Source organism: Hylobates moloch, unplaced genomic scaffold, assembly GCF_009828535.3.
Source record: "Hylobates moloch isolate HMO894 unplaced genomic scaffold, HMol_V3 SCAFFOLD_11, whole genome shotgun sequence".
Classification (NCBI taxonomy): Eukaryota; Metazoa; Chordata; class Mammalia; order Primates; family Hylobatidae; genus Hylobates; species Hylobates moloch.
Window position 1 is genome coordinate 26098021 of NW_026652286.1, and position 26677 is coordinate 26124697.

General features: G+C 36.9%; 1 protein-coding gene across 2 annotated transcripts in view; it reads right to left on the reverse strand.

Moving 5' to 3' along the window:
* The window catches only part of NELL1 (neural EGFL like 1), a 934274-nt gene that overhangs the window by 3784 nt on the left and 903813 nt on the right, over positions 1–26677 (reverse strand). For both annotated transcript variants that reach the window (XM_032166405.2, XM_032166404.2), the window contains 2 exons: positions 12434–12627; positions 1829–2005 (listed from right to left, as the gene is read on the reverse strand). In XM_032166405.2, the coding sequence (XP_032022296.1) occupies positions 1829–2005; positions 12434–12627 (371 nt within the window). The remainder of the gene's footprint in view (positions 1–1828; positions 2006–12433; positions 12628–26677) is intronic.

Sequence of the window (26677 nt, forward strand, 5' to 3'; positions counted from 1 at the left end):
CACCAACAGTGTAAAAGTGTTCCTATTTCTCCACATCCTCTCCAGCAACTGTTGTTTTCTGACTTTTTAATGATGGCCATTCTAACTGGTGTGAGATGGTATCTCATTGTGGTTCTGATTTGCATGGTTTTGAATATAACTGAACTTTCTAGATTGCACTTCAAATGGAGCTTTTGTGTGTCTCAGCATCTGACATCTGTGGCTTCACTGAGCTGCCCACAATAAAACTATTTCACTATGCATCCTCTTCCTCTGCTATCATGAATTATAATCTATGGCATAATACCTTATAATATATGGTAACTTGTTTAATTGTTCAGTCATCTCCATAAGACTATGGGCTTTGTGTAGGTATAGGCCATGTCTATCTTGCTCACTGTTACATCATACAAAGTCTGGCACATGAAAAGTCTTGAATATTTATTAAGTATGACCCATAGTATTCTCAAGTAATTCATAAGTTATGTGTTTAACTACTTCGGTTTTCCTGAGAAATATTCATCTTAGGGGCTAGGATGGAAGAGGATATACTTTTGAAATTCTATCTATGAAAATTTCATGCATCAAATTAATACGAATTCTTCTGGATGCCTGATGATTAGCTTCTTGGAAAAGAAATGCAAATTGCCAGTCTCATAGGGAAACTAATTCTACAATTGTATTGACTTTTTTGTCCTTGGGTGGGAGTTTTAATGACTACAATTTTTATTTATCTGAGTCATACTTCTCAGTTGTAGGATTAAGAAAGACATATTCTGTTAAGATTATCTGCACATTCACCTGAAGATTAAAAAAAAATCTGATGGAAATTTAGAGCATAATTTATCTGAATACTTGTTTTCATACACTACCCATAAAATGAGAATCATTCATGTCAGCAAATGTTAAATTACAGACATGCAGCTAATAGTTTCCATTACGAATCAACTCAGAATGTCCCATAGTTGTGACTTTACATATGGGACATCACATTCCATGACAGTGTGTCCTAGACGTCTTCCCATTGCTAGAAATCTTTGTGATATAATTTGAAACTTAAGAACCAGGTCAAGAAATTAAGCCTTTTCTCTGGACTTTCTCAAATCTAATTATACCATTAGTAGCCCTATATTAATACTTATAACAACCTTCATTTTTTTCTTTTTAAACATGTAATATCTGAAAAGATTTTTCAAGGTAGGAAGTATTAACAATAGTCACTACCATACACTAAGTACCTTCTCTGAGCCAAGTACTGTATTTGTCCTTCTTACATATCTTGTAATCTTCGTAACAGCCCATTCTTTCCCTCAGATGTACTCACACACCTGTGTCCACCTGAGGGACAGAATAGTCAGTAAAATGCTAGGACTTGCCCAAGGTAATCATTTTAAGCTAGCATGTGGGAGAACCACATTTAGATTCTAGGTCTCTATGATTAAATCTCTGATATTTCTACTATATTTTGTTACCTCTTATATTGAAATCTTTAAGGATTATGGCACAGAAATGAAAGATTTAGCTCTGTCAGGACTACAAGTACTAGTCAAGGTTTTGAAAGCTTCCTTTCTTGCAGAGATTTTTCTTGATCTTGATTTCTTATTAGTAATAGCTGTAAACTGTCATTGTTTGGGTCAAATCTGTCCCATAAATATGTGCTTTTTACTTTGTACAGTATTTCAAATACAACCTGATTATCTTTAGGCAGTGAACATGACCCTTAGCCACAGGCCCCACAGAGCTCCCTGTATAGTATTATGAAAAATGGGGAACTAGGTCCCACGGACAACTGAATTTGTAACCTCTTTCAGAGTAAAGGCTCAACACCCTGTAAAGGAAGCCAACATACCAAACACCGACACTGCTGACAGCTATGGGTCCAATTGTCTCCACTTCGATACAGCTTGTGACCATTTTGGTCTAAACATTGACTTGTGACTCTCGTGTCACATTCTGGGCAACAGAAAAGGTCAGCACTTGGATTCTGGCAATCACAAGCTGTCCGTCGGCAGAATATCTTGCCATCCTGTTTAGAAATGAAGTTAAGGAGGTTTCATCATTTAGGACATGACGGACAGCTACACTATGAGAAATGAACTTCTTGGATTTTTAGTCATCCCCCGGCCACCTCTCATTCTGTTCCAAACTGAAGCACACAGGTGTGTTCACACAAACACACACTTTCTTTCCCTGATTTTGCTTGCAGAGCAGAAAAAATAAAAATAGGAACATTTTTAAGTTTAACGAAAAGTCAACATGTTTTTTGAAAATCTTTTTCAAAGGGGTTCTTAAAAATCATATTTCTAAGTAAGAATTATAAGCAGCTAAAAATGCATATATGATCAATAAGTCATTTGAGTGGAAAATCATGCTCCTGTATTTCCATACTACCACTTAACATATTCAAATACATTCATCTAACTATATCCCTGTCCCAACTGTGAAAGGAAGTCTGATTATGCCCTTTATACAGAACAATTAACTTAGACCCTTAGACCCAGAGAGGCTAAACCACTTATCCAAGATGACACAGTTAGGTAGTGGTTCTCCAAACAGCACCACCAATTGTTATGGTCTCAAAATATTCTTCTTCGGCAAGATCGCCTTAAAGTTGTGTACTACAGAGGGGTATAATCAGGTGCCTCTTTCCACCTTATGGCAGTTCCCCATATTATAAGCACAGTACAATTTTTGAAGTATTGCCTCTGAGGACTCATAGTTATAAAAAAAATTGAAAGTCAGCAGCACTTAAGCAGTAAGACTAAACATTTTGCAGCATGTCTTTTTTTTTATATGTTTGTTGCTTACAGTAATTTCTTAAACAGTGTTCTTCATTGCTGAAAATTTAAGGTAAGACCTGTCATCACCATTCATGCTTATAACTAATTTGCTGGATATTTTAAAAAACCAAAGAGTCTCAGCGCTGGAATTTACCTTAAAGAATATATAACCAAGCCTCCTGACCTATAGTTGAATCCTCTTTATAGCAGCCATATTCAAAAGTTGAAGTGCTTGAGGCTCTCCAGTCTTGAATTCACCACTATGGAGAGAATTCAGTGTGCATCTCTGTACATGTTATAATGTAAAAAATCAGACTTTTCATTACTTCTATCCATTGACCTGAATCCATACCTTCAGTAATAACAGAACTCCAAACACTTTGTCATGTTTCAATTCTTCAGTTTTTAGAAGACAGCTCTTATATATTCACTGACATGTTTCATCTCTGGGTAAACACCTCTAACTTCTTGACCAGTCCCCATCATTTATAATCCTTTCACTGTCATAGTTGCCTTCTCTTTCAACAGTTTTAATTTCTTCTTCTTCTTCTTCTTTCTTCTTTTTCTTCTTCTTCTTCTTCTTCTTCTTCTTCTTCTTCTTCTTCTTCTTCTTCTTTCTTCTTATTTCTTTCTTTCTTCTTCTTTCATTTTATTTGCTTCTTCTTCTTCTTCTTCTTCTTGTAGCTTCTTTCTTAACATTAACTCCTCTTTCTTCACTTTCTTCCTTTTCTTCTTCTTCTTCTTCTTCTTCTTCTTCTCCTTCTCCTTCTCCTTCTTCCATACATTTAATACTTATCTTGTGTCATACATTGTTCAGAGGCATTTACATGCATGATCACATTTAATCCTGATAATTTGTGGAATACGAATGTATATCTCTATTTCTCAAATGAGGTAGCTGAGAGAGAACTAAATAGAATTATTCAGCAATAGTCTTTGAAGAAAGAGTGAATTGAGTTTCGTGCTTACCTTGTTCTAAGTGTTGTACTTTCTTTAATGCAGGCTTTTTTCAATAAAGTCATGTGCCACACAATGAAATTTTGGTCACTGACATACTACACATACAAAGGTTGTCATATAGAATTTGAATGAAGCTGAAAAATTCCTGACACCTAGTGACATCGCAGCCATTATGTAATGCACTGTATTACTCATGCATGTGTTTGTAATGATGCCTGTGTAAACAAGCCTACTGAGCTGCCAGTTGTATAAAAATATATACCTACAGTCATTTACAGTACATACTGCTTGATAATGATAATAAATGGCTAGGTTACTGGTTTATGTATTTAGTATACTATCTTTTTTAATCATTATTTTAGAATGTATTCTTCCTACTTATAAAAAAAAGAGAGATAACTAAAACGGCCTCAGGCAAGTCCTCAGGAGGTATTCCAGAAGAAGGCATTGTTATCATAAGAGATGATAGCTCTGTGCGTGTTATTGTCCCTGAAGACCTTCCAGTGGGACAAGACGTGGAGGAGAATATGAAGGTGAAAGACAGTGATATTGATAGTCCTGACCCTCTGGAGACCTAGGTTAAGGTGTGTTTTTGTGTGCTAGTTTGAAAAAAATGTTTAATAAGTTTTAAAAAATTAGAAAAAGCTTATAGAATAATAACAAAGAAAATATTTTGTATGGCTGTACAATGTGTTTGTGTTTCAAACTAAATGTTATTACACAAGAGTCAGAAAGTTACAAAAATCAAAAAGTTTATAGAGTAAAAAAGTTACAATAAGCTAAGGTTAATTTGTTGAAGAAAAAAATTCTTTTTCAAAATTTAGTGTAGCCTAAGTATAGAAGGTTCATAAAGTGTACAGAAGTGAACAGTAATATCCTAGGCCTTCACATGCACCCAACATTCACTCACTGACTCACCTACTGCAACTTCTAGTCCCGTAAGCTCCATTCATGGTAAGTGTTCTATACAGGTATACCATTTTTTGTCTTTTATATGTATTGTTATTGTACCTTTTCTATGTTTAGACATACAAATACTTATCACTGTGTTACAATTGCCTACAATACTAAGTATAGTATCATGCTGTCCAGGTTTATAGCCTAGAAGCAATAGACTATACCAAATAGCCTAGGTGTGTAGTAAGTTATTCCATCTAGGTTTGTTTAAATATACTCTATGATGTTGACACAGTGATGAAAAAGCCTAATGACTCATTTCTTAGAATGTATCCCTGTCATTAAGTGATGCATGACTGTATTTACTTTCTTTGACTACGCCATCGTGTTGGCTAATATTGAGCTCAATGAAGACTAAAACCTCATTAAGCCCTATCTCATCTTGTGCAGTTGGCTGTTTAGGGGCAGCAAGTATACAACTCGATGTTTATCTCTGTTGCATTTCATATTGTTAGATCTACTTCATCTCTTCTTCCTGTCACAATGCTTTGTAAATGCTATTTCTGTCATTTACTATAGCTCACCCTCCTTCACAGCTTAGTGACATCTGAAAACTTGATGGACTTGCCCTCAGGGTCTTTATCTACTTTATCCACAAAAACGCTGAATAATCAGACAGGGCTTGCTGAGGTGTTTTGTGTCAGCTAAAGTGGAAACCTTAAGAGCTTTATATTCTTTAAGGAGAATGGAAAGGAGACATGCCAGCTACATATATAACAACAGGTTGATAAATGTATTGTGTGCATTGGCTCTTTTACTATACAAATAACAAGAAATCATGGTGTTCCAAAAATATCAAGAGATGAAAGATTATACACACACATATACATTTGCATGTGTATGCAAACGTGTATATAGAGAGAAAGCAAGAGACTCTATATTTTAGCAAGTGAATTGAATCAGAGAATCCAGCTAGTCAGGACAAGGAAGTGTCCTGATCCTAGGAATTTCCTAACAATAGGCTTACAGCTCATATACCATTATTTTAACTCACTAATATGTTTCGCTTGTGTCACCATGGCCCCAAATGACTCCCTGAAGACTTACTTTAACCAGCAAAAACTAAGCAAAGTAATGATAGCTACAACATAAAACCATTTGATCAGCTCAACTTCCAATGGCACACTATCACTCTTCCCAAGTATAGAAGGATCATGCCTCAGGAACCAGCATGGCTGTGTCTGTGGCTGGTATCAAACAAAAGGATAAATTCTTTCAGAAAAGGTTACTGCACAACAGGCTATGAGACTCAATAAGAATGTATTTTCTTCCCACGTGCTGATTAAAAGAATGAATAAGAATAAATGTAGCCTCCAGGGTTAGTGCAAAATAAAGCAATTTCACATCTCGTCAATTATGTGAAAATGCCAAATAGGCCCCCTTAGCTTCTAACGTGTTTCAGAACAATGGCAATGTTCACTTTGCCTTTGAATTACAGGGTAACTGTCAAGAAAATCATTTTTAATAATGAAAATGTCACAGGTGGCTCCATTAATACAATGAGAATGCCATTACGAAACATCAGCTCACAGAGCACAATCACACTAGAAACTAAATTTGAGGAGAGTATGGAGCCCACTGATGATAAGCAATCCTTTTGTCAGAGATCTTTGAGGCTCTTTCCAGAGCTCGATCTCTATCCCAACTTGGGTGGCTTGAACAATCCTTATTTATATGCCAAAGATGTATTTTCTCAATCTTCTGCCACAGAAGCTGTTTTGATGCAATTTTATACTGCAAGTTCAATGATAAGCAATTAATAACTATTGTAATATTTAAATTGCTTCAAATTTTAAAAAGCAGGGAAATAGACTTTCCTATCAAATAAAAAAATATATTTTTTCTTATGCCATGGAAAAATTATAGGTTTTTTGCTATTAGTCAACACACTGATATATTTACTCCAGATTACATAATATCACTCATTTCTTTTCTGCCATAGCATTTTGAAACTTTTAAATCAAGAAGGTGGACATAGGTCAGATTATTTCTGTAAAACAGTAATATAAACTTTGGGTTGGAAAACTGATGCCCACGGTACAAATTCAAACCGATGCCTGTTTTTGTAAATGAAGTGTTATTGGAACACAAGTCCCTTGTTCATTTACATTTTCTCTGTGGGTCATTTTCACACTGCAATGGCAGAATTGAGTATTTGGGACAGAAGTTTTATGGTCTACAAAACATGAAATTAGGGCTGGTAATCTAGATGCGCCTATTCTACTTTCTCACACACAAATTGAGCTGTGATTTCCAATCTTTTTACAAAGTGTTAATTTTGCCTTCAGGTCACAGCCCACAAACTAGTCCCTTAGTCTTAACACCTGGGGTAGAAACACATTTAGCAGTCATTTTATCCAGTTAGCTCATTTTAATGAAGAGGAAACCAAGCCCAGAGAGGGAAATGCCTTTTCCATGCAGAAAACTAATAACAAAACATAAACCTATCCCCAACCTGAACTTTCATAACACAGATTTTCCACTATGATGCACCTTTTGTATCATGAGGAGGCTAGGGGATAGGAAAAACTAGTTTTAGATAAAGTGATATCAGAAGGATTCTTGGGGCAAAAGTTTTCAAAGTGGCAGTCCTCAAACCAGCAGCATTACCATCTCCTGGGAACTACTGAAAAATGCAAATTCTTGCACCCCACCCTACATCTACTGAACCAGAAAATACTGAGGGTAGAGCCAGTGATCAAAGTTTCACAAGCCCTGAAGGTGATTCTGGTGTAAAGCTTCAAAATCATTGATGGAGAAAAAACATCACCCAGTCAGATGGGGAGGTAGCATGGTGTAACTTTCAAGCTCCTGCAAGGACAAAGCGGGGTTTTGAACACTACCACAGGAGAAAGAGTCAGGGAAATAGAAAGAGACGCCCTGTTCCTTTACAGGACCCCTAGAGTTTTGAGTGCCAAATGAAACCTACCAATAAATTCCTCTTTCCAAGGAAAAGAAACACAATCTTACAGCTTGCACAGCTAACTCCAACCATCAAAACCACCATAGACAGGAAAATATTTCTAATGCTGCTACTTGGGTTCAAAGAGCAAGGCAAAGCATTTTTATGAGCAGTTTGCTGGAATTCAGAAAGTTTACTTCTATCCTGGCCCCAGGCACAGACCAGACTCTTCCCTGGCTTCTTCCTGTGAGTAAGTTCTATTCTTAGGAAGGCAGAACCAGTATGCTGACTGCTCCTTGTAGATCAGATTCTTCCCTCCTTGCCAGAAAGAGATACATGAGTGCTTGAGAGTGTCCCTGGCATGGCCATCTTCAGTTTCTGGGAACAGGTTTATATAAACCAGGTCAGATGGCCATGATTCCAGACAATCTCATGAAAAAGGTCTTCTCCACTTTGCCTTTCCTTTCCACAGTAATTCGTCCCTGACTTTATTATAACATGGAAGTTTACTGGCTATTTATGGTATCCCTTTCCCTACTCATCTCTAAACCCCAGAAAAACTCAAGAACTAACACTGCTCAAGTCTTTAATATTACTTTGTTTTCAAGATGAATGCTACTCACATTTTTTAACTGCATGAAGTCATAAAAACAATATCTGGCCTTCATAGTTTGTTCTCTTCCTCCCACTAGATTATCCAGTTACTACTCATAATAGTATAGGTACAGGTATTAAGTGTACGTGTAGGTATAGATGTAGTAGCATACAAGCCCAACTTGCAGACCCTGGTTCTTACTCTCATGTAATGGCACCTGAATCCTGTTCACCTAAGAAAATGGGCAGCTCTGTCTCAAACATGCTACTCAGGAGCATTTTTTTCGCCCAGAGAATAGGGAAGACATTACCACAGACACTAAGTCTCTAGCATCATCAGTCATCAGGACCCATTTTTCACTTCTGCATTTTCTCCCATTAGATGTTACTTCTCTATCCCTCTTTCAGGTTTTCATCTTTACTCCTCTGAACCTTTACCTCAGCCTAAGTGATTTCTTTCTAGTTAGCTTCTATCTGCTCAGGTCATCCATCATGCTGTCAATCAGACCTTGATTGGGCCCTGCCAATTCCAAACGTAAAATCTCTTACGATCATTTGCTGCCCACAGGATGAAGTCTAAATCCCATGGCCTGGCTCTGTCTTCAGCCTTAATCTCCTGGCTCATCAGTGACTATGCCCTTCCTATACTCTTTTTGTTCCTGATATTTTAAGCTCATCATTCACTTCATATTTCTAACACAACATATATTCCTACACTTCCTCATCTTTGCTCTTACAGTTCCCTCTTGTTTTGGGATTCACCTTCCCCTACATCTCGACTTGATTAAATTCCTCATCCTTTAAGGTCCCCTTCAAAGATCACCTCCTCTGTGAAAGGCTTTCCCTATTTGCTTCTGCATCTTCCCAGAGTAGAGCATTCAGTCATCCCTCAGTATCTCTGGGGGATTTGTTCAAGGACCTCTGCACAGATACAGAATCTGCAGATGTTCGAGTCCCTTATATAAAATGGCATAGTATTTGCATATAACTGCATAGTATTGCAAACCACCTATGCATATCCTCCCATATACTTTAAATCATCTCTAGATTACTAAAAATACCTAATAGGGTATAAATGAAATATTTATATTATTAATTTAAATTTGCATTATCTTTGTTTTTTAAATACTTTTGATCTGGGGTTGGTTGAATCCAAGAAGGTAGAACCAACAAATACAGAGGGCTGACTATGCTTCCCCTTTCTGTGTTCCCACAGCAAATTGTTCATAGCTCTACCATATATGACAAGTGGTTAGTTGTTTGTGTATCCATTTTCGTCTTCATCTCCATGATCTGCAACATAAACACAATTACTCATACTGAAATACTACATTTCCTAGAAACGAATAAGCTGGGGACCTCTCTACCTTCCCATGTAGCACAGACAGAAAATAAAGATGTCTTCCTAAAGTCCTGGACAAATTTATGAATGGAAGAGCCACAGATGGGTATCTATGAAAAGACACTGGGCTGTAACGAAGATTTAGAGATCAATCCCAGAGAGACAACCACTTTTCATCTGGGTTCCTGTGGTCTAAATAATGCTGGAGGGACGTAAGTTTTAAGCTGTGCAGCAATCTTTCTGTACCTAATTAACTAGGTGTCTAAAGATGCACAAAAACATTGTCACTGCCAAGGAAGTACATAGAATCTAAACAAAAGCTCAAATCCATTTATGCAAGCCTAGCTTCATCATTGAACTCTATTCATCTGTGGACATGTTTCAAGGCCTTTTTTTCCAATTACCATGAAACACTAGCAGCTAAGCTGGTGTACTGACTCTCAAAGGGGAAAATAGCCTTTTAAAAGAATTTTAACTCTACGTCTTTCAGCAGTAAGTCTTGACCTTTTGTTGGTTTGCGTAATTCTGCTGTTGCATAGTTTGATGGCATTTAAATCTGAAACATCAAGGATATGATTGAAAAGATAGTACTTTATATCCCAACCTTGATTTTATTTCTTAGCTTCCAAGATGATGCCATTATAGTCACCCGTTTGGATGTGTAAGTATTGGAGATATTTCTTAACAAATTGAAATAGAGCACTTTCAACTTCAAATAATAGAAACAAGGAGGGCCACAAACAGTTCATTTTATAATGGTGACTTACAGAATCTGATTTAGGATTCTTAATTCAGCTCCTAAACTAGGCTCTCTTCCCCCTCCACAACCTCTGGGAAACTGTGCTATAAATGGGCAGTGAGTACATGTAGAACACAAACAAACAAAAGATTTATGTACAGAAATCTGCCTGTACTTTATTCAGAAATTGCAGTGCTTTGCAGTGAAGGTGCATCATGTTAACAAAATTAGATTACAAGAATTGTTCATCCCCTGTGGAAATTTCAGTCTAATTCTCATAAGACTTTGGAAACACTTTATGATTCAAAACAGAAGAAATCAATTTAGGTTGCTTGGATTATTAACACAGTTAATTAAAGAAGCTCTGGGAAATTTTCAATGATTAGTAAGTTCCCTGCTTCATCATGGCTTAAACAAAAACTGAAAGAAGAATTTTATTCTCATACTAGTCAAGACTCTACTAATGTCCTTTGCTATTCCAGGGACTGGGGACCTAGAAAGCCCAAAAAGGATGTGAGGATATGTAATGATCATCCTCAAAAGTTTAATAACACAACAGTTTCTCGAAATGACCTAGCAAAGAATTCACCCCCATTCTGCTGGCTGAATGGGAGACCTAATTGCCATCCTCTTCCATAAGGAATTATGGAAATATTCTAACCCACAATGAGATTTGTCTTCTCTTTAAAAATTTTGCCCTTTGAGTCAGCACCATGTGGTTAAATATTATACTTAATAACTTCAAAACCCCTTGAGGGAATGTCTCACCAGTAACTTACATACAAGGAAGTACATGGAATCTAGTTGAAAGTCAAAAGTCTGAGTTGAAAGTCTAAGCTCAGTCAAGTTAGATTACCAGTTACCTAATTGGTTTTAAATATACCAATAAATATCATCGTAGAGTGTTACAAGACATCTGACAAGATGGAAAAACTATGAACTTTGAGCCAAGCAAGTGGAGTTCAAGTCACAGCTTAGACATTTATATCTTTAATATTTAGGGCAAGTTACTTTATCCCATGGAAATTCAGTTTCATTGTCTTTCAAAGTAGTGCTGTAAGAAGTAAAACATGATGCTGCTTTTTTGAATTACAGGGTGGCTGAAACACAGCAGGTGCTCCAATAAGGGAAAACAAACCTAGATGGGAGGGTAAGGAAACTATGTTTATGTGAAAGGGGAAAAAATAGGTGTTGGGGGTAGTGATCTAGCACTTGATAATGTGGCCCTCCTAACTAGGTGGCCCCAGTTCTGTGGATGTGTGGCAGATGAAGGCAAGTGGATGAACTGGATGATTTCTTAAGTCTCATTTCAGCTCTGTTTCTTGGGAGCACACTGGGAATTTATCAGGAGACTTGGCTAAGAGGCTACTAAGCAAGTAATTTCTCTTGGTTCCCATGCCCATAAAGCTCAAGATTAAATAGTCCCATCCCAACAGACATAGACACACAAGGCAAGAACTACAGTAGAGCAATAACAAAGGAAAATAAATAGGCAAGATCAATAAAAGAAGAAATAAAGCACAAAGAGATCAAACACTTTAATAGACCCATTTTGCAAAGCATAAAGCAAAACCAAATGATGACAGAATTTTATTTTCATAAGCATTAAGCTCACTTCCAAACAACTTAATATAAGGAATGGCCCAGCACTGAGAATAACAAAGAAGACGTCAATTTCTAAGAGGCCTCATACTATCGTTATCATTTGTTCAAAATGAAAATCCACCTGTCTCAGCACTGGATGCAAGTCTGTTGGCCTTGCTTTTCTAGATGATGTCATAAAGTGAGCAAGTTCATGCAGGTGGTTATTTTAGGCAAAGATTGGTTTTAATCAGCAAGTTTGTATAAGTGAGGGATGAGGGCTCATTAAAACTCTCACCCAACCAACCTTAAAGGCATTGTAGGCTTTCAGTGGGAGGTCTGTCATTGGCTTTTCTGCCCTGCTTCCCCTTCCCTGCAGTTCCTTCTCAATCTTATACCCCAATTTCCACTAAGAACACAATCAATTCAAAGCAGGTTTCCCTACCCCTTAGCATCATCATTAGCTGTAGTGTAGATAAGAACAGGAGAAGCCTGTTCAGGAATAGTCAACAGCAAGAGGGAGAGAGGTGGGGAGGCAGAAAAGTGAGGGAAGAAGAGAAAGAACAGTTTCAATTTCTGCTGCACCACATCAGCCTCACCTTGCAGGAGCAGACAGAACACCTGTCTTCTTTCAAGGTCCACACCTGGCCATTGCGCTTCAGCCCCCCTTCATGAGGACAGTCACCAGAGCAGGAGGGCCCAGAGGGGCAGAGACAGTCAAAGCCCCCTGCCAGGTTGATGCAGGCGGAATCATTCCAGCAGGTGTGAGTTCTTAAGGCACATTCATCAATGTCTGCAATATAGGAAGCACAGAAGCTTAGAATCTAGCCAAGGGAACTTAGAGAACAAACAACCATCATTTACAGTAGCATTAACTAACATCATTGGCCATTTACCTTGTGCTAGGTACTGCCAAGCTGTTCACATGTATTATCTCATTTACACTGCAAGTCAGTTCTGCTCTGTGTGGGAGATCTGTCCTTATTCCTATTCTGCAAATAATGGAGCTGAGGTTCATAACTTAAATAACATGACCACTCTCACACAGCTAGTAAGTGGCTGATCTGAGACCCAAACCTACAGCTAGCTGCCAGACTCTAATTACTAAAACATCCAGTAGCAGTTAGCAAGTTCTTTTAGGATATTCTTAAGAATGATTTCATCCAGAGGCCATAAACAGTTAATTCATTAACAGTATGCATATACCACCATGGAGATCTGAGTCTTTTAGAAAAGATGTGAATGTATTAGCCACCAAATAGGAACAAGTGGGCAATTTGGGCAACCTTGAGACAATTAGACTGCTCCTAGATCCTACCACCAAGGTTGAAGGAAGTGGGAACAATTCTTGATAGGTGCCTTTTATAGTCAAAGTCTTACTATCCTTATGGCCAGCAGAATATTTGCCCATGCATAAAAAATAATAGCTACGTGGATGGATGCTGATGAAAGACAAATATATTGTCCTGCTCTTTATTGACAGCCAAGTATGGAATAAAAACATAAATCCAGTCAGCCGATTCTGACATTTAAAGCTTGAGCAACATTAACAACATCTCAAACACAAACCTGTCCAACCCTGGCTTAAGTCCTTCCCCAAAAGGTGATCCATTACCTTACAAAATACCTGACTCCACCTTTGGATAACTCTTTTGGAAATGCCTCCCTTAAATTGAGATGAAATACATTACTGAGTAACTTCTACTTATTGGTAGAAGTACTGATACTTAGTGTCTGAGGCCATTCAAGAAGTGTCTACTAGTCTACTTGGTTTTGGTTTACCTGCTATGCACAAGTTTCTTTGCACATGGTGCAGTACAAAGCAGATGACATTAAGAAATTCTAACAATATTTCTAGAAGTTACTTTTTTCCAAGATCTACTTTTTGGCTTTGTCTTACCAATTTTAGCTTTAGTCAAGACATTTCATTAGTGAACAATGATTTCTCCTTTGAAAATTATAGAAAAGATCCCAAATTATGATGCCTGTATGGCAAGTCAACTAAAATCAAGCCTCACTATATCTGCTCACTGTTACTAGTCATGCCCATCCCATTCTCAGTGTATTTCTATTTGAATATATGGTGCTCCTTTCATATAGCCTCTCTTATCTCTTCAGTCTTCTTTCAATTCTCTTATTCTTCTCAACTAAAAGGAGTTTTAAATGTGGGAATCAGGTGACCAATGTTTGAAACCAAGTTCTTACTTTTTAGTTGAGTGCTTACCATGTATTAGTCATTTTACACGTAACAGTTATATATTCTTTGATATATTACTTTGTTTTTCTCTCATTTGTCTTCTGTATACAGTATACCCACCCAATGTATGGTGTTCCAAAAATTTTAAACCCAGCATAGCATATAAATGTCATCTAACACTGCAATTGTTATCTCTTGTCCCCTCCCTTTTCATTCAAAAGCAGTGAATACAAAATTTCAGTTAAATAGAGGGAATAAATTCAAGAAGACCTATTGTCAAACATGACGACTGTAGTTAATAACAAGATATTGTGTTCTTGAAAATTGAGAATATTTTTGTCACAAAAAAATAAGTGTATAAGGTAATATATATATATATATATATTATGTAGCTGGATTATTTAGCCATTCCAGAATGTATTCCTATTTCAAAACATCATGTTGTACACCATAAATATATATAAAATGTATTTGTCAACTGATTTTTCTTTTTTAAAAAGCAATGAGAGATCCACAAAGAGGCCATATTGTTTCCTATGAAAAAATTGTGTCTAAGAACATGCTTTTTCTTATTATGAGAGTACTCTCTCTCTCTCTACTTGGCCTATAGGGAATGAGGTGAGGTATCAATTAATTAATTAATTGATAAGCACTTTCCTGTACTACTTTCACTACTATTCAGTCTTAAAAATTCAGGTTAAGCCTCACCATCTCATATATGGTAAGACAGTCACTACAGATTATTTGCTTTCTCTGTACCTTATACACAATTCTATCCTGCATTCCTCTCTCAGGAGTTACATGTTTAATATGTCTACCTCCAGAGAGAGTGAGCTCATTGAGGGCAGACACTAAATTTTATTTATCTTTCTCTTCCCAGCGCTGAGTATAACAGATTACTATATGGATGTTCAATGTATTTATTCCTTTTAACTTTCTCAGGAAATCCACAGACTGAGACTATTATAATGCCTACTTTGCCAAAACTCGGTCTCTAGAGTGTTCAACAAGCATAAGGCATGATCACAACCCTGCCCTTCAGGGAACACATTTTGTTGTTGAGTTCTCATCGGTGAAGGCCCTTGGGTCTAATTTAAAGTAGAAAAAATACAGCAAATTAGTAACCACATTGAAAAAGGGGCAATGCCCTGCCCCTTCCCCAGGAAAAAACTTTGATTTTCTGTTAAATGCTTGAGAACAAGGGCAGAGGAAGCATTAACAAATGGCTCCACAAATTGTCTGGAAGTATAATTTCAACCCATCCACCACCAGTGGCTACAAAAGGGTCTGTAATTTATGGCTTTCTCTAAAAAAAAAAATCTAAATTGACAACTAATGCCCAGCTATATTATGCTTTTAAAATATTTGGTTATTTTGCATTTACAAAGTTGCAAATACATTGGTAGTGATTTTCTCTCATAAATTAAGAAGGCTGAGCATAAAGATAAACATACCTATTGTGCACAATAAAAGCAGGGCGCAAAACCAGGATTTGCTTTCACTTCTCCAGAATGAAAAGATTTCACAGTTGAATATAGGACCATATTGCCTACAGAGTTCCATGTAATTGCTTTACTTATGACACAGAAATCTAATTCTGCTTCCATGCAATTTAACAGATTTATGGAAAGCCAGATGTTAGCAATTATGGAAACCAACATTATTCATATTCTCAGTAATACAGACCTGTTTGCTCTGCACAAAGCCAACTTAATCTATTATACATATCCCAAGGCATCCAACAGGAAGAGGCACCCTATTTACATATTGCAACTGTTGTTTTCTGCTGAGCAAACACAAAGTTGTTCACCCATGAGACTTACCCAAATCATCAGACAGGCCTCCCAATGACAAACAGGCAATGAAAGAAAAATTAGACGAAGTATTTGAGTATTTCGTACTCAAATATATTATCATTAGAATGTACTTGTTTTTCTTATTGTAAATAATGGCTGGCTGTGATCTCTCTGTGTTTCTTCTTATAAATTCATTATTTAAATGCTTCATGCTCGAATGAAATTTTTTTTCAATGAAATTCCATGGCTAAGCTTGCATTAGAACTAATTTTCTTGCATTAACATTTTCACAATTTCTGAAAGCTGTTATTATTGTACTCAGTTTTGCTCTTTTAAACAATCTAGTTGTGCCAAGTCAATCTGCTTTCATCTTTGATGTGAGGTTTTTAGGTTACTTGGGCATGTAAGAAAATATAATTCAGAGATATTTATATCAGCAGCAATCAAATCAATCCCAACCTAGCCGCAATTTTCCTACCCTTCAAGCCAAATGGCTCTGCAGAAGTTTTAATAGCATAACCACTGTATTAGTACTTGCCTCAGGAGCTAATACTTCTACAAGTTGATTTCAGAAATCAAAGGAAACATTTTACCAACAGTTTGGTAACAGGTCAAAGGAGTGAACTTTTTCATTACTCCATATTCCTCTTTCTTGAATAACTTTTACAGCACATCTAGTCTTATTTTCAAACTCAAAACAGGTGATGTGTCAGAAAACAAAAGTTTACCTAGGGTTTGAATATACAGCTGTGTGTATGTGTTCCTACCTGGAAATCATTATGAGTGGCTCAGAAATGAGAAGAGAGCTTGGGGGTTTATTAATGACAGACAAACTAGAGCACAGATCCCTCTCCAATAGCTAAAGCAGTATTGCTTTTTTTACAGTGGCAGAGACAAAATTATGGGGGGAAATATACACACTACACATTAGCAAAATAAGTAAAATAATCAAGTAGCAAATCTGAAGTCTGATGTAACTTGCAAAATAAAAGGCTAATGAAACTTTAACCTGCACAATAAATTTCAAATCCAGGCTAAGAGGTCGCAGCCATGCTCTATCATGTGCTGGCCATACTACACTTGGATAATGTGTTCCCTTTAGCACACAGACTGTGAAGAATGAGGTTAACACAGAACACATCAGAAGAGATCCATTAGCGTGATGAGGGGCTCAAACTCATCTCACTTTGGCAAAACAGAAGATGTTCAGCCTGAAAAGACAAAGACTAAAGGAAGAGATAAGTGAGCAATAGCTTCATCTATTTGAGATGCTACTTGTATCTTTTAGGAAGAATTTTCAATACCCCTTTAGCATTAACTATTCCAGCCCCAAACCTTTCCTGAGTCAGGAAGAAAACCTTTCCTATGGTGTTCCCTTGTTTGGTGTATAATTTTCTTACTCTGCAATGAATCTTCCCCTTTCTTTTAATTAAGGAGACTCTCTCTTTTGACAAAGGAAAAATATAACAGTTTTGGTTCACTATTTCCTTGATCCAGATTTTATTTCCTAGTATCTACAATTAGCAACTATCCCCATTACTCATTTTCATTCTCCCCTGAATGTGTGCAAGCTTCCATGGGACCCTCTTCTCGAAGGCTAAATCTTGAAGTCTCTCATAACCACTAGTTTGCAAAATCATCACCCTTGCTTAAAAAGTATTATAACAAATATTGTTATTGATTATTTCAGTCTAAGAGCTCTCTCTGTGACCCTTCTGGAATATAATATTGCCCTCTTCATCCTATTACCTCTTCATTATTTAGTCACTAGTACTCATCAGTGAATAAATGAATTCCCTGCATATTTATTTAACATCTACTCTATGCCAGATACATTGCTAAGTGCTGGGGATACAATGGGCAAATAAGCCAGATATGGTCCTGTTAAGTATTGACTTTATAATTATCTCTCATTTAAAAAAATTATTTGTATATCCTAAGTTTCCATGTCTGGTTCTTGTTTCTCTTTCTCCTTAGTGGAAGAAGTATAGCATACCAATTGAAAGCTTAACCTTTGTAATCCAGAAACTGTGGATACCAGTTTGCCTGGCACTAAGGGAGTTCCTGAGATAGCTGACTTAGCGCTAAAACTGAGAAAGTTCCAGCCACATAGGGACAAGTGAGTCAGCTCTGTCCCAGTTCATCCCTGCAATTTATTAGTTGTATGACTCTAAAAATTTACCTAACATCTCTGAGTCTTGATCCCATTATGTAGAAAAATGTAGATAAAAATATACCCCATAGAATCATTTGGGTAAATATATAATGATATGCTTGTCATGTAATAATGCTCAAAAATGATTAGTCACTATTATTGTTGGTCTTGTTCCTATTGTTTCTATAATTTTTCTCTCATACATTTAATCTCATTTAATGAATTTCACTCTCCCATCTCTTCAGGACAGATACTCAAACATACTCAAATCTGCACCACCACTCCTGATCTCTTATGATGCAGCCAGCCCACACATTCATCGATTTGCCAAGGATTTCCACGTGAATTCTGAATTCTCACATGAATTCACATGGTTTTGATTAGTACATTGGCTAGCCATACCCAGAAATGTTAACATTAAAAGCTTTCTCTGAGCCTTAATCTGATGTTAAGTGAAACAAGTTGAAAAACATAATTTTCTTACACTCCATGAACTTGCTTTGGTCACTAATTACATTTTATTCATAGGATGTACAAATTTAGGTGTTTTACTGTAGACGAAGAAACGTTTCTTCTAAATTAATCAAGTTGGTTTACTTTCTGCCATGAACAAGTCATACTTCTTTAACCAGTGATTAAATCTGCTTAAAATCAATACAGTTCTGACCAGCAGAGAGAATAAATAAAAAAATCCATAAATATGGTTTAAACAGAGTTTTACTGCACAGAGGCTACAGTATTGATGTCAACAACCCACGATTTATATGTTTTTATATATCTGCTTATGAGTAGGAGGGTGGTTTGTATTATTGCTGCAGTCTACTAAATGACTAATAGCCGGCTATACACATTGTATTGTTATAGCCATTGTAATGTTTAATGTCTTTAACAAAATTTCATCCTTTGCTGAAAAGAATTACTTTCCCTGCATTTTAATTTTATGCTGCCTATGTCGGCTTTAAGTTTTCTTGTATGCTTAGCTGTAAGCATTCTATCTTTTCTATCTTCCTTACCCATTCATGTTTGTAAGATTCTGGTCTTATCTTTGTGTCTCTCATAGCAGCTTTTGCAGTGTCTTTCACCTAATAAGAAATGCATAAACATTTGTTAAGTTTAGATTTGGTGGAGCTGTGGTTGAAAAAGAACCCTTGCTTTTGGATGGCCTCAGGCTTCTCTTCGGTAAAATTTAGGAGCTAAATAAAATGTTTCCTAAGATCTTGTCCATTTCCAATTTGATATGATTACTTTTCACCTCTGTAAGGCTGAGCTTGTAATTCAAGTGTTAGAATATGAGTGGTGACAGAAGAAGAGCAGGTTAGAGGTGAAGGAAAGAACTAGCCTTGGGATAACAAATGCATTTCTTAGAATTAAACAGTTCTCTTGGACATTCCATAATCATTGAAACATTTTTGCTCTCCCTTAATGAGTATTTGCAAGCAAGTGCCAATGAGAGGAAGCAACAAAGGAAGAAGTATGTTTTTCCTGTCTGCACTGAAGCCTTGGCAATGTAATCCTCGGTGACAAATACACATGGGGAATCCAGCCAAGGTGAAAACCAAAACTCACTCTATTTTGACAGATCATTCTCTCAAGCAAGATGTCAGATGAGGAATTATTTCTTCTCTCTTCTGTGCCAAGGGAAGGTCTTAGGCACAGGGAGGTTACAAAGTAATTTCATTCATTACAAGAAGCATCCTGCAATTTACACAGAAGTCAAAGGTCTAAAAACATTGTCAATACAGCAATTCTCAAACCAGGTCTTAATGTTAAACAAAGGAGGGTCAGATTACAGGAGCTAAGAATTCCAGGTCCTTTCATGCATATTATTTATTATTTCCTTTCACTGCCCTGTGTATTGTAGTTCCAAACTTCTAAGGGGAAGTCAAGGCTTTTCCAAAAACTATGCCCTAGTAGGGGAGTTAAGACATTGATCAAGGACAGTAATTTGAACCACCATTCTAAGAAGGGCAGCATCTGCAGAGAAGAAAAACAAGCTAATTAATGAAGCTTTATTTGATCTCATGGTGTCTTTTCTTGGAAGATTTTATCCCTTTGAATCTTGATCCTCTCTTCATATTTCTTCTATAAAATGCTAAACAAACAACTGGTTCGGTAAAACAGCTCTGGGGCTGCCCCCTAATTTGAAAGGAAGATTCTCTGAAAAGATCTATAAGGCTTTTGTGGGGACAAGGGAAAAGGAAGCACAGAGTAGGAGACTTGAGTCCATTGCTCTAGACTTTGGAGGATCAAATTCTCTTTATTTTAAATTTGTCTTTTTTTCTGTGTTTCTTACCCTAAGGGAGGTAAAATCATATAAGCCAAAACTAAGTTGGTTTCCATGGAAAACCAAAGTAGGCCACTAACAAAGATCCTATCCATGACTGAACACTAGTCAGACTCCTCTGAGCAGACTCTCTGACAAATGATTTTGTCCACCCCATTCACCAACCTTCATTAAAAGACTCAAACAAACACTAACATTTTTTCTAATGACTCAAGGTCACATCACTAGGATGGGAATTCCAAACCCCATAAGTTTCTGCCTGGAAAAGGTAAAGGCTGCCAAAATAATTTACTGTTCGTTTCAGCCAACACTTGAAAATAGGACCCCTCTCCTAGTCTCTGTGGAGGAGTTGAGTCTGACTTCCCTAAGTGCCACTTAACAAATCCAGATGGGTTTCACGGGAAAAACCTACCTTTTCAGCTTTTTGTAAGTTCCACTTTCCTGACTCACGTTCAAGCCCCTGCCTCACTCTTTTTCTACTCTTTTATTCACCCTCTAAAACACCCAGTCATTTCTGCACAAATTGAAGTTCATTTCTGTTTACATGGAAATCTTTCATATTACATTTTCAAAATCTTTAATACTGCTGGTATCTTTAATGCCACTCAGGGTGCCAGATTACAAATAAAAAGATTCTGGCAGTTCAACCCTGGTTGAGCCCAGCTTATTAGGATAAATTGCAGATGGGGGCCAATGTACTCATTAATAAGAAAAATAATTGCTCTGAGAGTCTCTTTATAAATTCACTTTTCAGCAAATGTTGATTTGCTGTGTCAGACGCCATTCTAGGAATTGGGAATATGACAGCAAGTAAAACAGACACAATTCATGCTCTTGGAAGGTTAAGACAATGGGGGAAACAAACAACAGATTCATGTATCTTTCATGTATCTTCCTCAAGAACCTGCAGATGGTTTGCTATCCTGGCCACCCTAGGTACTTTTATTGAGTTATGATTAATTAACACATTTTGATATAACAGAGATTTGTCTTTTTGTTATGCATAACAATACCTTAGTAAACTCTTATACATTATACTCTTGAGAGTTTTCAAAATCGTTTCAAATTCATGATCTAATTTGTCCTTGCAAAATACTCAGAATGTTTGTATCAACATCATTACCACTTAACCAAACTGAGGGTCACTTAAATGATCACTGCTTGTCAAACATTTCTACCAAAGTTATCTCCATGGCAAAAAGAGTGAACGCTCACTTGGAATCTTGGATATTCATAAACCCTGTTATGTATTAGTATAAAATATATTTGAAGTTTTATATTTCTATTTTAAAAATTATTTGTCTTCCAGTTAATAATATAGTCAGGATTGTTTATATAGAAATCATATTTTCCTGAAACCATGGAGTATAATAAAATTCCTCTCCTGCTTTTGTATTATCTTGTATGCAGCAGCATGCTTTTAGCAATGCTCAGACCCCAGTGTAAGAGGTATAGAAAGAATAACAAAGCGTCAAGTAACTTGCCCAGGGCCGGCCACACAACTAGAAAGTTTTTGTCAGGACACAAATGCAGGCATCTTAACTTAAAGCCGGGCTTGTCCCACCTCATAACCAATGGTTGACTCCCAGTTCTGTAGAATACAAACACAGTAACCTTATGCAAAGACTAGATTGGTAAATCTCTGATATGGTTTGGCTCTGTGTCCCTACCCAAATCTCGCCTTGTAGCTCCCATAATTCCCACATGTTGTGGGAGATAAATGAATCCTGGGGGTGGTTTCCCCCATACTGTTCTCATGGTAGTGAATAGGTCTCACAAGAACCGATGGTTTTATAAGGGGTTTCCGCTTTCACTTCTCTCTCATTCTCTCTCTCACCTATTGAGAGGTAAGATGTGCCTTCTGCCTTCCACCATGATTTTGAGGCCTCCCCAGCCATGTGGAACTGTGAGTTCTCCATTAAACCTCTGTCTTTTGGAATTGCCCCAGTCTCGGGTATGTCTTTATCAGCAGTGTGAAAACAAACTAATACAATCTCCAACATGACAACCTATACATTGATTCTCCAAATATTAACGATACTTAATATTTATAAAAGGCAATAATAAAATGATTAAATCATGCCTCTATCTAAAAACCATTACAATTTGTTGGAGTAGATAGACTCTTTGCCATTTACCCCATAATGCCACACATTCACTCCTCTGCATTTCCACTACCTGGACCGTTTATTACAATGGCATCATACTGTTTGCTCTGCCATGGTCCCTTCCTCAAAGAGAAGCTAAATGAATAGTTTGATAATGCTACTCTCATTATCTTGAGGATTTTTTTTAGCAGGAAAATGATCCAGTTTCTATTGCACCATCATTGTATATTTTGGAATTGGTAGAAACTTGTATTTGAATCCATCTCTTACTTACATGTGTCCCCAAACAGTTTTAGGCAGTCAGTTTTACAATTTCTCAGCTGAGAAATTGTTACTCACTACGTGGCAATGAGAAAATTCAGACCTCACTATTCTTCAGTTTGTCTATAAAGCAGCAAGTCATACCAAACTTGAAGGTTCATTATGAGAATTTTAGGACAAATTTAACACATAGTGGTTGCTTGATAATGATTATGTTCAATAGCTGGCTAATTCTGAGGGCCTCACTTTTTCAGAAGAAAGTCATTTTGAAGCAAAAGGAACAGCAGAAACAGGTGCAGAAAATCACATTGATACATTTATGATAGAGTATCTGAAATTTTATGGGAAGTATTACTACATTTGTATAATTATATGTCATATTAAAAATTGTGACTTCTTTACAAATGATCACATTTTCACAACAATATTACATAACACTGATACTATGAAATAAAATTCAAAACTTGCAACTCCTCAGCTTAGAACACACTACCCTTCACAATCTGGTCTCCACCTCTATTGCAAGGCTGTGGTCTAATTATTCCAGTGTAGATGAAGCACATGCTTCATCTACACTGGAAATCTCGCCATCCTTGGAACACAATTAGATTCCTTTCATGACCACATCTATAATCAGGCTGCTATCACGTCCTGGAATACATCTCTTAATGAGTATTTCGCCTGGACAAAATCCTTCTCATTCAATAGACCTCGTGCAAATATATTTTCTGTGAAAGATTACAGTATACATTGCCATCCCCAAATATCCCCACTCCATGAGAAGTTAGTCGCTTTTTTCTTAGAGTCTTTTATTTTTTACTGATTTATGATCTAGCTGGTCCACAATACAACCTCCCCAAATCCTTGTCCACTTCCACTGTCCCCACTCCAGACTGGAAAGACTGTGTCATATTCCTCTCTGTATGCCTAAGACTTAGTACAGGAACTAACACTGACCAGACCCTCTCAATGAATGCTCCTTTAACAAATGACTAGTGATTTTATGCTGACGCTGCTTTAATTGGTCTGAGTACTACAGTTTAATATTCCCTGATCATAAACCCACAGGTAAATATTTCACAGCAGCTTGAGTAATCTCAGGGTAAGAACAAAAAACTATTCAATATTCATTTCAAAGAAATTGTAGATAATTGTATTAGTTCATTTTCATGCCACTAATAAAGAAATACCTGAAACTGGGTAATTTACAAAGAAAAGAGGTTTAATTGGCTCACAGTTCCGCATGGCTGGGGAGGCCTCAAAATCATGGCGAAGGCAAAGGAAGAGCCAAGGCACCTCTTACATGGTGGCAGGCAATAGAGTGTGTGCAGGGGAACTGCCCTTTATAAAACCATCAGATCTTGTGAGACTGATTCTATATCATGAGAGCAGCCGAGAAAACCCTCCCCCATGATTCAGTTACCTCCCACTGGTTCCCTCCCATGACACATGGGGATTATGGAAGCTACAATTCAAGATGAGATTTGGGTGGGGACATTGCCAAATCATATCAATGATGATCTCTGAACTGCTGCTTAAACATGATCTTTGGCTCTAACACATTCAAGCCAGGAGTTTCTGCAATGAAACAATTGCTCACACTGAGCCTCAAAAAGGCAGGAAGCTGAAACTACATGGAATTCAATATCAAGGAGTGCTCAGAAACTCAGAAAGGAAAGCAATGAATCTCCCCTGAGACTGAATTATAAATCTTCAAGAAGAAAATACTTATAAATTAAATCAGAGTCAGAATGGTAACTCGAAACATTGAGGCTGGATCCTGGTATTTCAACAGTGGTTCTCACATCCCAGGAAAAACTATGGTTCCATTTCCTCCAGAAGATGTAGGCACAGATGTATACATAAGCTTGCATACAGTTTGTTTCAGAGTGTTCTGAGGGCTTTCAGTGAAAACCCCAAGGCAGTATTTTTGAAATTCAGTGAACTTCAGAATCAACCAATGAGAGTGCTCATTAAAACACAGATAACTAGGCCCTTCCCCACAGAGCTGCTGATTCAGAAGGTCTAGAGAGTGTGGTATAGAATTTGCAATTCTAACAAGTTCCCAGGCAACTCCCATGATGCTGGTCTGAGGATCATACTTCTAAAATTACTGCCTGAAGCTACAAGAGGCACTGAGTTCACAGGAAGTAATATGATCTGAGGAAAACCTATTTTTTAGAAATGCCCCCTCTCATTCTGTTTTCACTCAGTTGAGACTGCCAGCTATTCAGGAAGAAAGAAAAAAGACATTTAAAACTTACGAAGAACAATTTGCATACAAACTTCAAGGTCTTGTTCAGAAAACTAAAAAGCTTCTCCTGTTGCTTGTTTTCCAAAAAATGTCAGGTTCACAATGAAGAACCGACCCTAAAACCACAACCACACTACAAAGCACCTTTTTAGGGGAACATACTAATCTTTTCCTTGTGTATTACCCAACTCTTACTCTTAAAGTTCCAGCTCTCCAGTAAAGCCTCAAAGTCCCCAACCCATGTCTTCCTTTCTCAGCACTCCCACCAGGCCAATTCACAGAATACAAAATTGTCATCCAGCACTTGTGAAATCCTGCTTCACAATCCTTTTTTATCCCCAAGGGCTTCTGGGACTTTGAGGTCCTGTCGTCTGAGACATCACATAACCAACTCTTTAGTTTAGCAGAGTGGAAAGCAACCTCGTAAATGTCATTTTAAAAAATAGAGATTAGCTTGACAATGTGGAAAGAAGACCAAATGTCTATGTAAAAAAGAAATATGTTTGTCAAAAACATTATGACTGGGAACATTTAACTTAGGGACCAACCAGCTATACCTCAATAAACCACTAGAATGTCACTCAATAATTAACAGTTGTTTTGAGTAATTCACATTTTTAATGACCATATTTTAAAAAAGTAATAGACAAATAGACATATATTGGAAGGATATCCTTACACCAAAGTTAAGATAGTAGAAACATTCTGATAGTTATAGACCAAGTAGTGTATGCAATCATTTTTTGCCACAGAACTGAAAAAAAAAAAAAAACTCATCTGAAACAGCTCATTATTCAATGACACTGAGTAAATAAGGTTTTCTATAAATTCCTAGAATAGGAATTTATATTCTCAACTTTTCAATTAGTGTGTTTTGTAATAATAGAAATCAAATCCATAAGATGCCCAGGAGAGGAAAGGGTTATATGACCAAATATATTTAGAGCATTCATAATATAAAATACAAGCTCTTTGTCCATTAAATAGAGGTCATAAATATTTCTACCTGGTGGAGTTGTTTTGAGGATAAAGTGAGTAAAGAAATGTCAAGCTCTTAGAAGAGTACCTAGAACATGAAGCAATTAATCTTACATATTAATACTTACTTTTATTTATTATTATACCTATAAAATACCTAAACCCTTCCATCCTTCAAGTCGAATCAGCCCCAAGAATTCTGTTATGACCGTTCTTGGATATTCTCTAATCACTTTCTTCCCTAATTACCTATATATTTTATAGCATTGACCCCATATTTTAAAGTATAACCTATATCAGAAGGCTATTGGTTGTTTTATGTATGCTGATTATTTTTGTCTTCAACATGGAATTTAAAAGTCCCTATGGTATAAATTCTCTGCATCCTACCTACCACCTAGCTTAGTGCTAAAACCACTGTAGGATATTTTTAAGGATATAATACTTATAATAACATCCCAATACTTGTGAAGGTTTTTGTAAGTAGTTTTTAATTTTTCTCCTTATCATTATTGCCCATGTGAACTTCACCTGAACTAGAATTGCAATTCCCCCGGCTCCCCATATGCCTGCAATGCTTCATGTCATGGTCCAAAGTTGTAGTTTTTTTCTTTTTCTTTATGATTAGGAAGATATTCAAAAGATGGTGAATGAAAAGATAATAAACAGGCTCGGAATGGCTTACAGGACAGACCCTACTGCTAGTCTGAGGTTCTGTTAGACTAACTCCCAGTAATGTTTAGAAACTCCTAGAAAGTACACATAGAAAACAATTTACAGGCTTGCTCTGTCAGCCCAGCTAGGCTGTGG